This window comes from Trichoplusia ni, assembly GCF_003590095.1.
Source record: "Trichoplusia ni isolate ovarian cell line Hi5 chromosome 20 unlocalized genomic scaffold, tn1 tig00002203_group19, whole genome shotgun sequence".
NCBI lineage: Eukaryota > Metazoa > Arthropoda > Insecta > Lepidoptera > Noctuidae > Trichoplusia > Trichoplusia ni.
The window spans coordinates 1-17,421 of NW_020799817.1; the positions used below are offsets into that span (position 1 = coordinate 1).

The following is a 17,421-nucleotide window of genomic DNA, read 5'->3' on the forward strand; positions in this document are numbered from 1 at the left end:
AATTTCTTTCGCACTCACGATAAACAAATCCCAGGGCCAAACATTCAATTAGTAGGAATTGATTTACGAAAAGAATGTTTTACGCATGGGCAACTTTACGTTGCCCTATCACGGGTCTGGGCTCCCGACCATCAGTATATTTTGTTACCAGGAAATAATATAACGACAAATGTTGTGTATAGAGAAGCTCTACAATAAAAGCTTAAGTTTTCTATCCTAAAACAACGGGTTGCACTCCGGGACTTAACAACTAACATCCACAGAAAGAAAATCTGTTCAGCCTGCGGATAGTGACTGCTTCGTCGATGTTAGTGTCGGTGTCTGTGAGTTGACCTGGGAATCATTTTGTTTGCTGACCGTGTCTTTCCTGTTTAGGCTTTTTGCAGCGGTAACCGACACCCAAGCGGGCGGAGCCCCGGGCGACCGCTAGTCTAAGTATAAGGTAAGTTTATACGTACCACTATCGTGCTTTGTGGGTTTGGCATGAAGATCTTAACCACAACTGCCGCTATTCGGTGTATTCAATAAAATGTAAGTAAAAAAAAATGTAAGTCCTAGGTACAGGATAAACATGTATTCTAGTCACAGTAGAGTGCAGTTGTGGTCACCAACTGTTACGCCAGAAACCCTGAAGTTTTCATAAGAACAGTAATTTTGATGATACTTCCACCGGCGGCGTAGCTCAGAGCGGAGAGCGCTCGCTTAGCAAGCGAGAGGTCCCGGGATCGAAACCCGGCGCCGCCATGGATTCGATTCTTGATGATTGGTTTGCTTTTTATTTCAATTTTTTTTTTTCGATAGACTAACTTGTCTGGACCGGGTTGAAAAACGCTGATTTTGTTGGTAAAATACCTAAGTCTAAGAAGATCTCCCATGGGAGGAAAATAAAGGGGGCTTTATATTTTTTGGACTAATAATTTTATTCCAAAACAAAACTTCTGTGCGAAGCTGTTTTTGTTGAGATGGTATGAATCCTTATCAAAACAAAGAACGTCAAAGAAATTCTGTGGTGTACCTATATCAGTACTGCTTCCGTGCGAAGCCGGGGTGGGTCGCTATATCTAATAAAGCAGCGTTCTTCTTTGTCATAAAAATTGGTTTGGCACCGACTTCCAAAAAGTATAAATTTGATATAGAGGTGTATATTATAATCTGGGGGCACGGCCGTGCCCCCACCAAGTCGAGCAAAAAAGCGTCACGGCCGTACCATCCTTTTCTCGAAGCAATTCAGACCATTTTCGACCCCCTGTAACTTCGTTGTGGATAAAACTAGAAGACTGAAATTTTCAGTAACCATGCAGACATTGTAAAGACACGTATATTTATATAAATCGATATAAATATATCGAGACTTGGCCATCGCACTAAATAATTGAATTTACATGTGTTTCCAGGCGATTGAATTGACACGTGTTTTCAGGCGATGGCCAAGTCTCGATATATTTATATAAAACATTCATGAATTTCAATATTGATATACGTCACTATATAATGCTGTTAATTATTACGTAACAACTTAATGCTTCGAGTACGGAGATTCCAGACACAATAAAATTGATTTTCAATTGTTATCGAGACTGGATGTATTTAAGACAGAAAGTCACTAAAGTAGAGACTGAATAAATTAATAACCGACTTGGTATTACATGGATCTCACACCTTTTTACCGCAGAACAACTGAGTGGCGAGACTTGGTTTTTTTGACAAGTATTGTTTTTGATGGGATAAGTTTGTTGCGTTACGTATTTTAAGATCAAACGGCTTAAAAGTTGGAACTCATATCTTTACGTAGGATAAGGGCGACACAGAAAAATACCTCTGTTTCTATATCTGATAAACCACGCATAAAACTTCTGGTAAACTGGTAAGTTCATGTCTTTTAGATATAAGTAGTTGTTCAGCAACAGCCATATATGCCTACATTAAAAATAAAACAATAATAAGTAAGTGCCTTTATATTGCCATGGTAATAAAACAAAAACCGTTACAATTTTACGACTAAACTGTAATATTTAAAATAGCAAATGTACTTTATTTTCATGCGTCATGTTTGCATTAAATATGTACTGTTTTATATTTTAGTAAATAAAAAATTATCAGAGACCTTGAAAATAAAGAAAACCCTTCGCATTCATGGAGGGAGAGATATCCAGAGTGATGAGTATCCGTTTGTTGTAATGCTTGCTCAGATCGATACTATCTATAATTGGGCGGATAGGCTGTGCACCGGAGCCATGATCACCGATCAGTGGGGGCTGACGGCGGCGCACTGCTCGCTCTTCCGCAACAAATATTACGTGTGGTACGGGAACTTCACTATATCCCCAGTAAACTCGCAACTCATGACCGAAATCCTGAAGTTTGTCATTCATCCCTCCTTTCGCCTTTTGACTTTAAATAACGGCAAGAAAGATCTACAAGTCGAGAACGACGTGGGTCTTTTCCGCATCCACAAGCTTGACTTTAAGCATTATGGTGTGCTACTTGCGGCCGATTACGCATCATTGTTAGGACTACCTGTTACGTATGTTGGAGGTGGCTTGACCCGCAACAAAATGAAGGTCGACGATGTTTTCAGACCACTGCAGGTCGGCGAAGCAACTATCGTAAGCTGTGACGAAGAATTGAGAAGTAAATCGAAGTATATACTATGCCTCGCTCCGAAATGCTCAAACCGGCTGCAACGACCGTGGTACGGGGACTCGGGAGGCCCGCTACTTTGTGATGGCAACATTATCGGAGTATGTTCTTATGGCATTGAGAGCAAAGTCATGTCGAAAATGGCTTATGCTCCAGTCAGTCCCTACATAGACTGGATCTATCGCGTGATTAATGACACAAAATAGTGTTTATTAAAATTATCCATTTGTATTCGTCATCCAACTACTGACAAAAAGTAGACACGTAGTTTTTTAATAAAAAAATCGTAACGTTAAAAAAAATAATATGTGCGTACAAAGTATACTGTATGTCAGAAGTGAAACTTCTTTGGCGAACTAATTTATAAATCTTGTTTATATTTATACAAATCTAAAATTTAGGTTTCCGAGACTAAGAGGAAGGGAAACAGGAAGATAGGTTAGAAATTTAATTGTAATTAAAATATATAAAATGCCACGTGTTTTTTGTCAATATTAGAAACTATTAACAAAATGTTTGTTTTTGAATTTAATATTTAGAAAAGCGAATTTACGAAACATTTTTGTTTTATGGTAAATGATTATTAAATTATGTATCAAATGACGAGTGGCAAGTGGAAATGCCACATTTTATTTGTAAATATTAAAAATACCTAACCCTCAATCCAATTAGCATAAAAAATTGTAAATAAACAAAAAGATGACAGTTATATTACTTACTTCGAATAATTGCTTAGTATAGGACAAATTACAAATTTATCACAAAATCTTATTCACAAAGTTTATTTATAAAATTCACTCACTGTTTATACACTGTATCAAGGCTAATAATATTGTAAGTAGATAAACAATCTGCGTTTACTGCAAATGACGCTATGCGACAGAAATGCCATCTAAAGTTCTAATATATAATTAACTAGTAAAGGAATACACAACCAATTGGCGTGTATTATTTCTCGATATCCCGTATTCCCTCTTTCGTTCAATCTTTCTCACTATAGGTCTCTCCCACCTCTCACTCCATAGCACTGTGCGTGATACGACGTTCACTCTGTCTCACTTTTTCTCTCATTCTTTCTCACTAGCTCGTTCGCCCTGTCTTACTCTCTCTCAATCGGTCTCGATCGCTCTTTTTCTTTTTCGACAATTCCGTTGCATACCGGCGTGACGTTTCATCTATAAAAAATTTACCCTCATGCGCCTAAAGAAGTTTCACTATAAAATGTGAATATATTTTCATAGTAGTTTATCGTCTTGTTGAATAATTAGATCATATCTATACTAATATATAAAGCTGAAGAGTTTGTTTGATTGTTTGTTTGTTTGTTTGAACGCGCTAATCTCAGGAACTACTGGTCCAAATTGAAAGATTATTTTTGTGTTGAATAGACCATCTATACTAATATATAAAGCTGAAGAGTTTGTTTGATTGTTTGTTTGTTTGTTTGAACGCGCTAATCTCAGGAACTACTGGTCCAAATTGAAAGATTATTTTTGTGTTGAATAGACCATTCATCGAGGAAGGCTCTAGGCTATAAACTATCACGCTGCGACTAATAGGAGCGAAGATACAATGGAAAATGTGAAAAAAACAGGGCTGGTATAAATCATAACTCATATCTTCTACCCACGGTGACCAAGTCGCGGGCAACAGCTAGTTTTCAACAAAGATGATCAAAATAAAAAAAAGGTCCTATTTTTTTACTAAAGTGATACTTATGTGTATCAGGTACCAGCTCAGGCGAAAATGAGCCCCGTTGCTATACCAGTGTCGGCTTAGTATTTTACTAAGGACAAATTCATATAGTTGGCGATGTTAGTTTTGCTTTAGCAAAATGGGTATAAAATTATAAATATGATAATGATACCCATGATACCCTAATACTACCTATTTTTTTCTACTGTACACTTACAGTGCACATTTTGGGTAATTCGTACATACATCTCTTCTTTACTTATATCTATTCAGCATTTTTTAAGTCAAAGAGTAGCCAGCATCCAAAACTTTGTACGGTAGAGATTGAAAGAAACTTTCACGTCTGTAATATATTATCAACTAGATTTTTTTGATTCGGCCCTCTAGATACAAAGGTTTCATCCCCAAACAAGTAACTACCAATCGTACTGTAAGGATTTGCGTCATTTGACGTTTTCAGCAGCCGCTGTAGCAGCTGGTAAGATTAGTTGGCAAAAGTCGTTTCGCTAGTGATGACTGGACTAGCTGTACCAGTAAACGTTTTGCCATACAAATGAGTTACATGTATGTGCACAAAAAAAACATGCAAATCAGTAGAGCTGATTTTTTTCAACTGACATCAAAAGTTATCAATCTTCTTGTAATATATAAAATTCCCGTGTCACGATGTTAGTTACCGTACTCCTCCGAAACGGCTTCACCGATTTTTACCAAATTTTATATGCTTATTCAGTAGGTGAGAATCGACTAACATCTATTTTTCATATACCTAAGTGCTATGGGTTGCTCACACTAAAAATACATATTCTATTTTTTAGACGAATTTTTTTTTTTTATAATGTGGCATTAAAAATACATACAACTACAAATAATTTATTAGGCAAAACAACGTTTGCTGGGTCAGCTAGTTCAACTATATTTTTTTATATTTGTTACGTCTTAACTTCGGAGTGGAGGGATCGATTTAGTTGATTTATTTTTCAAAACCGTTTGTTGGATTTTGAAATAATACAACTGTGACATATAATGATTTTGAAAACTAGTGTATTGAAAAAAATAAAAAAAATAACAACCGAATAATTTAAGTCATTGAAAACTGACGCTTTTTGTTCTGTCCGGCATTAATAGAAAACGTATGGTCTAAGTAAATAGCACGAGGTGATAAAATGGTTCCCATAGTTTTTAAAGGGTTTTCATATGTTCTAATCTGGTATTAACACTTATCGAAACCATCAAGAAATCCAGTGAATAATAAAAACAAAATCTATTTCAAATGAAATTTAAAACTTTACGACTTGTGCAACTCAACTCTCTAATATACGTAGGTACCTATTGGTAAGTTTTATATGGACTGGATCGATATTTTGTAGTTTTATACTAGAATTAAAACTCTTGGAAAATTTAGATAGTAGTATTTAGATGATATTATATGACAATGGTAAAAATTTTGAAACTAATTTCATTTGTTAATTTAGTCTTTTTTCCTACTACTGATACTACAAATTTTAAGCAAACCTTGTTGAAAAGACGACAGAACAGAGTCCACATGGGTCGTGACTTAACGGCGGGAGAGTACCCCTATGTTATCTTATTGATAGTAATTTCTGAAGAAGAGAGCACGTACGCGAGAGCGTGCACAGGTTCCATGATCACGGCGACCTGGGGTATCACCGCCTCGCACTGTCTACAAACAAAAAATTTTGGTAGAAATTTAAAAACTTACGTCGCTTATGATAACTTCACAGTGTCTCCAATATTCACAGGTCTCTATGTCCCTGTTATAGAAACGTTTTTGCATCCCTCATATTGCGTGTTTTCTACCAACGGAGGAAAGAATGACATAATTGTGAATAACGATGTTGGTCTGTTTCGATCAGAAAACGTTCCGAAGAAGTCGTACGCAGTTTTATTAGCAACGGAGTATTCCACCTTGGTTGGGTTGCCCGTGGTTTATGTAGGCGGAGGCCGTACGAAAATGGAGCCAGATTACATGGACGCGTTTAGACCTCTGCAGGTAGGCGAAGCAACCATCATAAACTGTGACGAAAAGATGAGGAGCAAATCAAAGTTTGTGATCTGCCTCGCTCCGAAGTGCTCGAACAGGCTGGAGACAATATGGTACGGCGATTCAGGGGGCCCACTCATATACGATGGTAAGATCATAGGAGTTGCTTCCTATATAATTGAACACAAAATAATAAAGAGAATGGGCTATGCTCCTGTGAGTCCGTATGTAGACTGGATATCCAGTGTCATGAATGGCCACAAACGGTGAAACATTGTACTTTAGTAATTTTTAGTTCTTAAAGTATGTAAAATCTAAAGGGCATCAAACGTAATCAATCAAATAGAAAGGTGACACACTCTAAACACAATATTATCATAAAGACCAAGTTCACTGGGTAACACCATTGGAATAAATACCTGTTAAGATTAATTAGATCAATGTAGGGCAATGTATGACAAGGATACGACACACTCGCAATGGAAACGAATTCCTGTTGCCCAGAAAATAATTTAACAACCTTGTTTCAAAAACAAATAATGTGAGACGTTACAAAAATAGAAATATTGTTTTATTATTTGGCTAAGGCTTGGAGAGAAGGGAGTTATCAGGCTCTGATGAAGGAAAGTAGTGCTGGGTGCTCCGCCACATGCACACACGGAACAAAATAGCTTTGTTAATTATTATAATTGTACATTAAATACTTTAATATATAGTCATAGAGGTAAATAAGTGTTTTTTGATACTAATATCCATTTTTTATAGACTTCAATTAATCCGAGGAACTATGTATCAACCTAGATTTGCCTAGAGATATATTTAGTAGCTAGCTTAAAATAATAACTCGTGAAACAGGAGCATCAAAACGGATATACCAAAAATGGCGGGAAAACCTAAAACGGCGGAAATAAAACAACCTTCGTGGTAATTATATTTGCTGAACCGTTTAGGGTTGAAGCGGTCGTAACATGGGGACCAGGTGCAGAGTTCTATAACATATAACGAACTCGGAAAATGTTTGGTCGACTCTACCGATGATCAAAAGGCTGGTCTATATTTTTACAACATGGCAATGCAGCCAGCCTTCTGGGCCAGAATTCTGCTGTTTACAATGGCCGATGAATTGTATTCTCTTTTTCATTTTTCTCTACAATAATTGGAAATTCAGTGCGGGACGGTACACTCAAGGTCAATACAATTAACCTAAAATTATGGCTTAATATAATAATAATTTCAAATTTAGTCTAATTGCCATTCAATCATCGGCCATTATAAAATAGCAGAATCGGGGCCCTGGGCACGTTTGGATGAAGATGTCTTTTTTGACGCTTTGTAATTTATATATTATTCTTTATTTTGTTTTGATTACGTTTAATATAGTTTTAAATTGTAAATATTAAGTTTAGTTAAGTTGTAAATAAACTTTTTATTGTCGTAAGTATAGGTATACAATGTAAATATTAGATTTCAAGTTAGTAATTTGTATTTGTAAAATAAAATACAGTTTGTAACTGATCAGATGTTTTCCTTTTAGTCGGTTCTTATTACACATAGTTTTTTTCAGTAGAATATTATAAGAAAAAACTAATTATAGTGTGAAATACTTGAAGTTGACAATGTTTTGTGTTGAAAGTCAAAACATCGATGAATATTAATCATTTCTATGAAGTAACAAAATGATTTCAAACTGTTTAGTTGGCAGTGACCGCTCGCCTTTAAATACCCAGAATATAAGATGGTTTGCAATCAAAAAAAATTGCACCCGTAGTTTTGAAGATGTAACTAAAGTGATCAAGAAAGACAATTCACCGGTCTTTTTATGGAGAGAGAATGAGATTTTTTTGCGAATTGAGATTTTTTCCAGCCTTTCCTTTATTTCTTCAGCTTAACGTTATTAGCTTACTTACTTACCCTCATTCCTCTTTGTACTTCTTGAGGCTGGTTTTAGAGTTACGCTGACGGAGACTGCCTTCCAAATATATTATGACGACCTCCGTGGTCGAGTGGCGCACGCACCGGTTTCAAGGTGTCGCTAGCTCTGAGGTCCCGGGTTCGATCCCCGGTCGGGTCAATATAAAAATTTACATTTCTACATCGTCCCGGGTCTGGGTGTTTGTGGTACCTTCTTTGTATCTGAATTCCATAACACAAGTGCTTCAGCAACTTACTTTGGGTTCAGAACAATGTATGTGATGTTGTCCGCATTTATATTCTCTCAGTTATTTCTTGTAATATAATTACGTTTTAAGTTTCTTATCCTCTGTAATGTAGGCTTAGTTTTGGTATCGCAGATACTCATTCAGTCATTTTTCTTTGTACCCGACTACGTCAGAAGAAAGGTCGAATTACGTAGGCATTACAATAAATGGTTATAAGATAAGTTTTGTTTGCGACGATACAAGTCGGGTCTTTGTAGAGGGGATGTAGCCTAATGATCAGCAAGATAATAGAGCCTTTTAATAGAAATATGTCCCACAAAACACGCAGGTTGGTCCCAAGATCTTTGTGTGTGTGACCGTAGCAGATTATTTTGAGAAATACTATAAATTACTAGCTGACCCAGCAAACGTTGTTTTGTCGATTTTTTTTTCTAGTTGTATGTATTTTAATTGCCACACAAATAAAAAACAAACAATTTCGTCCAAAAACCAAAATATATTTTTTTTGTGTGAGCAACCATTATCACTTAGGGGTATAAAAAAAGATGTTGTTCTATTCTTAGACCTACCCAATACGTATACAAAATTTCATAAAAATCGGTCGAACCGTTTCGGAGGAGTACGGTAACTAACATCGTGACATGGGAATTATATATATTAGAAGATAAGTTTCAATCGGTTCATTTCAGGTAGAAACGCCAGAAATATTCCATAAAAATATCACTCATGTGTAAGCAAAGATACATAAGTATTTGTCTGCCGAATTTTGATCTGCAACAGTCACAGACACAACGATCTTGGCAGCAACCTGCGTTGGGTTTCGATGCTGCGTTTCCGACACATTTAAAATTTGATTCATGATGACATTAATTCTTTAGTGCAGTTCCAGTACCAGTCCGTAAGACGTTCATAAAAAAAGACTTTAAGAAGTAAATTAGCTAGATGTAGGTACACTAGTATTTTATCTAAACTAATCATTGAGGGTTGTGTTGTAAGCAATTACTTTGTGAATGAGAGATCAGGGTATTATTGAAACAGAACGGCATTTGAACGAAATCATTTCGTAACACCTATAGAGCAATCAAGTTTGAACAAAATGTACAATTTTACGACACGTTTTATGTTACCTATTTATGCGTCAGAAGGCAAACATGTACAAACCTCGGGTCATATCATGATGATGGCGATAATGTTCACACTAGTTTCGTTCGTTTATTTAAATTTTGTTCCTTATATCGACCCTACGAATGTTAAGCAAACCTCACTCCAAGTATTACAACGTCAAAACAAAAGCGATACAAACATCAGAGTCTTCGAGGGCCGTGACGTGACTGACGGAGAGTACCCATATGTTATTGTATTGATAATAAGTGATAATGATTTTACTAAGTACCAGAGAGTCTGTACAGGTTCCATGATCAAGGAGACCTGGGGGCTCACTGCTGCACATTGCTTTAAATACTCCAAGAAGCGAAAATATTCCGTTTTCTACGATAACTTTACAGAGTCACCAATGAACACAGGTATCTACGTCCCTGTCATAAAAATGATCGTACATCCCGCGTATCTAAGTTCTCCCATTAAAGAAGCAAATAATGATGTTGGTCTGTTTCGATCAGAAAACGTTCCGAAGAAGTCGTACGCAGTTTTATTAGCAGCGGAGTACTCGACCTTGGTTGGGCTGCCAGTGGTGTATGTAGGCGGAGGCGACACCAAAATGTTGCACAGTTATAAAGATGAAACCAGACCGCTTCAGCTCGGCGAAGCCACCATTATTCACTGTGATAAAGAAATTATACAAATTCATAGAATTATTATCTGCCTCGCCCCGAAATGCTCGAACAGGCTGGAGATACCGTGGCACGGAGACTCTGGGGGGCCGCTCATATTTGATGGGAAGATCATCGGAGTATTTTCGTTTAGCTCTAAGAAAAAGATTACGCAAATAGGCTATACCCCAGTCAGCCCATTCACAGACTGGATACATTACGTGGTGAATGACAAGGAACCGTAAGATTATATTTCAAGAAAAGTATTTTGCACGGCTAACCGAATGGTTTAGGTCACCATACTACAGGTGTGCGCCCTGTGTGTGGTCGTACCCTGCGTAGGACAAGTGTTTGTGATATCCACGGACTTTTATCCTAAGTCTGGCTGTCTTAGTTCATGTAACGTAAAAGTTTGCTAAATCGCCCGCGACACAAGTAAAAGGTTGTGTTTTTTTTTAATAAAAAAAGAAAAAAATATTTATTTAAAATAAGATTTTTTTAAGTCAGAAAGGACGGAAGAGGACAAATTATAGCGCATGTTATTCTTACGTTTGACTCTGACAGGATCAAAAGTCGCCTCTGCGTTTACAATACTTGTGGGTTCTCTCATTCCTCAATTGAACCTCCACTAGGACCGATTGAGACAGGGAAAGTGCTGTGCAGCGTGCGGAGCGCTGACAATTACACCCTCTGCATACCGATAGCTAGAGCCAGTGGGGCGGTTAGCGCCATCTATCGTGGCGCCTACGAAGCTAAGCGTACGTCCCAGCCACAATTAGCAACCGAATATCAGTTTTTCTTGGAAACAAAGGTCTTAACTATATATACATTTTATATACGAAAAAAATATAAAAACGTCGGGTTTATTAGAATGATCCTTTTCGAATATTTTGCAAGAGTATGTTCAGACACGTAAAAGCGAATTCGTCTACTCGTATCCGTGATTCGTTTCGTGATAGTACTTCATATCAGGGCTAGATGGAACTACTTTATGTGTAAACAATTTGATACTACGCCGTGTACACTACATAATCCGGGGGCACGGCAGTGTCATTATTTAAGGTAATGTAAATTTCGTAATTTTGTGAATATGAAATTTTAGTGATAACTTACAGTCCCGAATACCAAAATGAAATTGTGTTGAAAACATTTAAAAAATGACTAAATCCGCTAAGTACGTCTTTTTGTCCGTATTGACTTATCGTGTGAGCTACCAATGATTGAACTAAGCCTAGATATTATTTACATTTTGTGTCTGTTTATTCCAAATAGCAAGATACTCTTTTTTCTACTAGAAATAGTAGACATAATACTTCTAACTAAATGAAACATAAAATTTCAAAATCTGTGCATCCATTTGTGTTGTACGACGTGCCAAAGAAACGGACGCACAGCGAATTGTACCTAAGCCTCGTTCTGACGCAGATGGGTGTCACAAAACCAGAACGTAAAAGAAATTAATTAGTGCAGGGAAACTAGGGGCTAGTTGGTATAAATCAGAGGCAGTGCTTAGTGTTGCTGTGGAGGAAAACAATCCGTCTTGTGTCAAGCGCCGTCATGCGGCCGCTTACAAGAGCTCGCTCTAGGGTGCGTAGCGCTTAACTGAGCGATCTGGACGTATTGCTAACTAGTCAAGAGTCCAAAATGTTGCCCGCGAGCTTCCCATTGAAAGCTGAGATTCCTTAGAGTGCTTCTAAGATTTTGCCACAAATATCGGAGTATCCCTAACATTTTTGAACTCGAAATTATTAAGAAAGAAAAAGTTTTTAATTTACGCCTATTGATCAAAATACAACAATTTATTGATGTGTGGTTATAATTTCATGTTCAATATTCAATTTTTTTAGAGGATTTCCTGATTTTTGACAAAAGAAGAAGGATAAAAGAACGTGAAACTGGGAGTATTAGCTAGTTCAATAAGTATAATTCTAACGACCGGCAAGCACATATTCAAATGATTCTTTGCCTGGAATGTATGTATGAGCATACATTGACTTTATAGGCAAAGCTGAATGCAATATTAAAAATAAAATCTCCCTTGGATTGGACGCAATCGAGCTCGCTATTAGGCCAGTGTTTACTTCGGTTGAAAAGATAAAACTCCGATGTATAAGGGGGAATGCGTAACAAAACCGCAAGTCACTCACATAATTACAGTTTGTTGCTCCGAGGCGCGTGTTTATTGATGTAGGCTGTATGAAAGGAAGTCATCTATTTATTTAAGTTCCCCAACTAAAATCTAAATTAATTTAAGTGTTTGCCCACCTCTTAGTCCAAATCAAACCCATCTAACCACAAAAATTTGTGATACCACATTTTGACACTGCGCGGCGCTGACAATTTAACTTTAAAGACAATGAAAACTCGAGAAGGTAAATTAAAACAGGTATCCGATATCGTTTATTCCGCGCTGTTTGACTTGTTCTCGGAATAAAGTTGAGTTGGAATTCTTATCGCTGTGGAGTAGGGAATTAATCAGACGGGGCCTCTTATCTGATCTCACTTCTGACCCTTTGAAGGATTTAAGACCCTTTGACCTCTCCCTCCTGTGAAGTTTGAGAAATGGGAATTTTCTTAAGGTCTGAATGTAATTTGCAAGTTGAGCCAAATTCGAAAATGCTTAGCGATAAAAATTCGATAATTTCTTAAGTTCGTAGAATAATAAAACCGATCAAGTGAGAGTTGGACTTGATATGGTAATTAACGAAAAACGAATCGATTGGGTGTCTTCTTGTTTCGCCCACCCATCACTTTGTAGATTCCTAAGTCGATCGCCGTGGTTTTACCCGTTCTTCCCCTCCTATTGGTCATAAGGTGATTTTAGTAACACATCTTGATACAATATACAACGCAAAACGTATTTTATATCTCTTATATTAAGGAAGAGAGTGAGAAATTTTCTTAAAAACGGTAAACTCAATAAACAAAGCACAATCACCAGGATAATTTTCATGTGTATCTTTTTACAGTCACGGGATCACTTCATGTGAAAAGACCCGATCCAACGTGCAGAGGCCTTGTAAATCAAAAATGTGATGGGGTACCTACTGCGGGCCATCCATCCCTACTCTATTAAAGAACAAACATGGACGGCCCTTGGTAGCTACAATACTATCTCAAATTGTATTGAGTATAACAATAATCATGTGTCTATTAACACCAAGATATATACTAAAAGAAAAAACGTTTTTACTAGCTTAAGTTTCAACCCAACCACATTGGTATACGTTTGCTAAACCGCCAGGCGATTGTAAGCCTTAGATGTCGTATAGTAAAAAAAGTGTCAGAGAACTGATATATAACAAAAAAAAGACTCCCGCAGTAGGAAACTTTGTGGCACTTGGGGTGTACAAATACACTTGGATTCAGTACAGGCATTTGAGGATCACACAAATGCTTTCCCAACGCAAGGATCTAACGGACGTCATGACCTCAACCACTCGGCTGTCCGTGCAGTCAATATAGTTCGAGAGCAGCGCGAATGTGCAGGTGTTGCATGATCCGAAGTCTCGTTACCGCCATAAACCAGCCCTCCTTAATGAGCTGATGGGGTACAGGTTTATGAGGGCGCATCTGTTTCCCGTGACGGAGGACGGCCTGCGACCTCCGATGTCCTTCCCAAAAAAATCTACTTCAAACAGTATTCCAAAGGCAGGCATGGAGATCGAGAAAAAGAGAGAAGATTGGTTTAGGTTTCATTGCTAGTGGTGGATATATTGACTCCTTTGTTCGAATACTGCATGGTTCAACCAAATTGCAATCTGAAGTTTTAGTTTCCATACATCAAAAGTTCTATTAAGCATAATACTGCGTGAGACGACTAAATGGATCGTTAAGTAATGGTAATGGGTTGCCACTAAGTGAGCTCTGGCTGACTTCCAAGCTCTGAAACATATCCTGCCGAGATAAAAGATACAAGTTGTTACTGACAACCAAATGATAAAAAAATTGGATCAAGTTTGTTACAAAAGTAGTTATGTATATCGCTGTTCGATATAACTACGTTGTATCGACAACTGCAATTTTATCGATGCCAAAGCAATAACATAAAGGTATAGCCTGAAAAAATTAAGTCAACTGAATTTACGACTTCTGCAATCGATTTCTCTTAAGTAGTAAACCTACATACGCATTTAAGAACTTTATACGTGAGTAAGGACCATGTATTGGATTAGTATTATATTGCTTGTATTAAGCTCGGAAGACAGTTGTGAGTCTGAGTCCCCTCTGCGGATTCTTCACGGCCGGAATGCTCAAGATGGAGAATTTCCATTCGTGGTTGTACTTTTAAAAAGGGAATCGGTAGAAGATGCAATATCGACGGAGTCCGGGTACCCTGTGGGCCGGCAGTGTACAGGATCTGCTATTTCCGAATTCTGGGCACTGACGGCCGCGCACTGCATCGAGAAGAAGTCTTCGCCAGCCTCGTATTATGTCTGGCACACAAATTTTACTTCAGCAACGGCGATACGCAAATTGTCTTCTTCGGTTCAGAAAATTTTTATACACCCCGCGTACAGTAAGCTGGTAAAACCAGATCGCTCAACCGAGGATTTTTTGAAGAATGATATAAGTTTGTTATTTGTCGACAAGATGACTTTAGCCAGCTATGGAAGACTGTTAGCGGTAGACCACTTGACTCTGATCGGACTCCCAGCGACGTACGTCGGAGGTGGTGACACGGGCAGCACAAAACCAGGAGACGATCAGCTCAGACCCCTGCAGGTCGGCGAGGGTGGGATCCAGCCGTGTTCAAAGACATCTGAGGCGAGTTACTTTATCTGTGTTGCTCCTAAATGTGATTTTTTAGAACAAAAACTATTTTTCGGAGATACCGGCGGACCTTTGCTGTATAATGGTCGTATTATCGGAGTACTTTCTCTATTAGACCAGTTTAATAGTCTGTTTGCAGCGATCAGTCCTCATTTGAATTAGATTTATGGCGTAATGCAAAAGCGTACGAACGACATTGTCTTTTGATAGGACTCAAAATATATGACAGAATGCATTTTGTTTTCTTACTGATTGGTATGGTATGAATAAGAGGTCTCACTGCAGTCAAACCAATGGTGGCAAACTTGTATTAACAACTAAGGAATCTATACACATTTAAACGATGATCGATGAAAGTCACAGTGAAACAAAAGCAACTTACAAAAAAATTTGAACCCTTGAAATTAACTTTATAGGTATGCAGGAAAATAAGATTGTGAAAAGACAAAAACATTTAACGCGCGTCTTAAAGATTAGATAGAGAAATAAAAACTGGCCTACTTGACAGAAACTACCAATAATTACGACTAATAGGAGCGAAGATACAATGGAAAATGTTTTAAAAAAACAGGGTGAATATAAATCATAACTTATATCTTCTAACCACGGGGACGAAGTCGCGGGCAACAGCTAGTACAAGATAACATTAAAAACAAACTCTTGCCAATAATCAGCATGAAAAAATCTTTAGTAGAATTTCTAAAACTGACATTTGAGTTGATACTCTCACTTGACAATGTGACTTCCACCATTCGATTCTAAATGTTCCATTTCAGTCGGTACGCTTTCATTTGTGTCCGCACTCGAGTATATTTGCAGAAATTCGGTCTTTGGAAAATGGGGAATTTTCCAAAAAAATAATTTAAATAATTAACCCTTTACTGTTATTTTTTTTTTTTTGCACTGCAGGGCAAAGGCCTCCCTTAGGTTCTTAGGTTTACTGTTAATGGACCTGGATAATATACGTAAGTCAAAATATAGCTGAGATGCTGTAGTACGTGTCAAACGGCGGCACGGCGCTTGAGGTATAGTCTGTTAAGAGTCTGACACTACCCGCTCCGTCCCTCGAGAAAGTGGTCGACCATGAGTACTCCCTCCCCAAGCCAACCGCACTGCTCTAGTGTAATCCATACCTAATGCCACCCCTAGGAGTTTTTGTACGAACAACGTAAAGTAGTAATAATTCGTATTCCCTCACTAAAGGCATAACGATGTTTATCATCAAAGGTGCTTCACAAGTAACTTAAGTTCCACAAGAAAATCAAATCATAAATAAAAAAAAACAACATATCGAGCAGAGTCGAAAAATTTACGACATCAAGTACTTACCTTACTCAATTGAAATCGATAAGCGAATTAAAGTATTCCGCATTTGTAATTTATATTCGGCGGTAGTGAATTCTGTAAGAAAACTTGGACAGTACTCGGATAATATGCAAAATTTTTGAAATCATTTTTATTTGTTTACTTAATTTGTGGACCCATACTAGAAATGTTCAGCGAAATTTATTAAAAAAAGAACATCATCTCAACAAAAGCGAATATATAAACAGAGTCCACGAGGGTCGCGACCTAGCGGTAGGAGAGTACCCTTTTGTGATCCTATTGATATTGTTGAATTAAGAAACTGACGTCTATCAGAGAATGTGTACTGGCAGTATGATCACGGCGACCTGGAGTATCACTGCCGAACTGCAATGAAATGAATGCGACGGACAAAGATGTTTATATTTATAAACAATACGTCGCTTATGATAACTTTACGATGTCGCCCTTAATAACGGGATTCTATGTAACTGTTATATATTTTTTCAGAATTGGATGAAGAGATTTGATATAATGATATAGCATATCTTGGTTACACAGTATTTTTACCTCATGACAGCTTTATTTCGATCTGAAAATATCCCTGTGAAGGCACACGCAGTTTTATTAGCAGCGGATTAGTCAACGGTGGTTGGACTGCCCCTAGTGTATGTTGGTGGGGGTCGGACTTCCATGGGGGATAAATTAGTTCAACACCATACAAAACCACCGCAGCTGTGTTCCCCCCATAAATACTCGTGATTAAACTGTTGCATCATTTAATAATGAATCAGACTCACGATAGTTACTCTTAAGATTTCTTCCCATCCTTTGTTACAAAGCGCCAAATGGCAGGTAACAAGTGTTCCCCCCGCGGTGGGTGTATGAAGGATTGCAACGCATTGCCATACACCGACACAAAAACGCGGATGACGTAGTACGGCGGTTCAGGTTTACTCAGTAAAAGTCTGACACTACCCATTCCCCCCCCCCCCCCCCGAGGGAGTGGGTGTCCATACCCTGCCTTACCAAAAAAAAAGGTAATGCAATTATTATTGCCACATTTAATAAACAT

The 17,421-nt window shown here is 37.7% G+C and overlaps 4 protein-coding genes across 4 annotated transcripts; all 4 read left to right on the forward strand.

Annotated features, from left to right (window-relative positions):
• The first annotated feature begins 1,595 nt into the window (after positions 1 to 1,595).
• LOC113506604 (snake venom serine protease NaSP-like) lies at positions 1,596 to 2,927 on the forward strand. The gene has a single exon (XM_026889441.1). It carries the CDS (start codon positions 2,025 to 2,027, stop codon positions 2,844 to 2,846), a length of 822 nt encoding a protein of 273 aa, XP_026745242.1. The 5' UTR covers positions 1,596 to 2,024; the 3' UTR covers positions 2,847 to 2,927.
• A 2,485-nt stretch (positions 2,928 to 5,412) lies between these two features.
• LOC113506602 (chymotrypsin-1-like) lies at positions 5,413 to 6,822 on the forward strand. Its single transcript, XM_026889439.1, has one exon. The coding sequence runs from the start codon at positions 5,765 to 5,767 to the stop codon at positions 6,608 to 6,610; it is 846 nt and encodes a 281-aa protein (XP_026745240.1). The 5' UTR covers positions 5,413 to 5,764; the 3' UTR covers positions 6,611 to 6,822.
• A 2,671-nt stretch (positions 6,823 to 9,493) lies between these two features.
• Positions 9,494 to 10,688, forward strand: LOC113506606 (chymotrypsin-1-like). Its single transcript, XM_026889442.1, has one exon. The coding sequence runs from the start codon at positions 9,596 to 9,598 to the stop codon at positions 10,511 to 10,513; it is 918 nt and encodes a 305-aa protein (XP_026745243.1). The 5' UTR covers positions 9,494 to 9,595; the 3' UTR covers positions 10,514 to 10,688.
• A 3,741-nt stretch (positions 10,689 to 14,429) lies between these two features.
• Positions 14,430 to 15,203, forward strand: LOC113506603 (trypsin-like). Its single transcript, XM_026889440.1, has one exon. The coding sequence runs from the start codon at positions 14,430 to 14,432 to the stop codon at positions 15,201 to 15,203; it is 774 nt and encodes a 257-aa protein (XP_026745241.1).
• Positions 15,204 to 17,421: the final 2,218 nt, after the last annotated feature.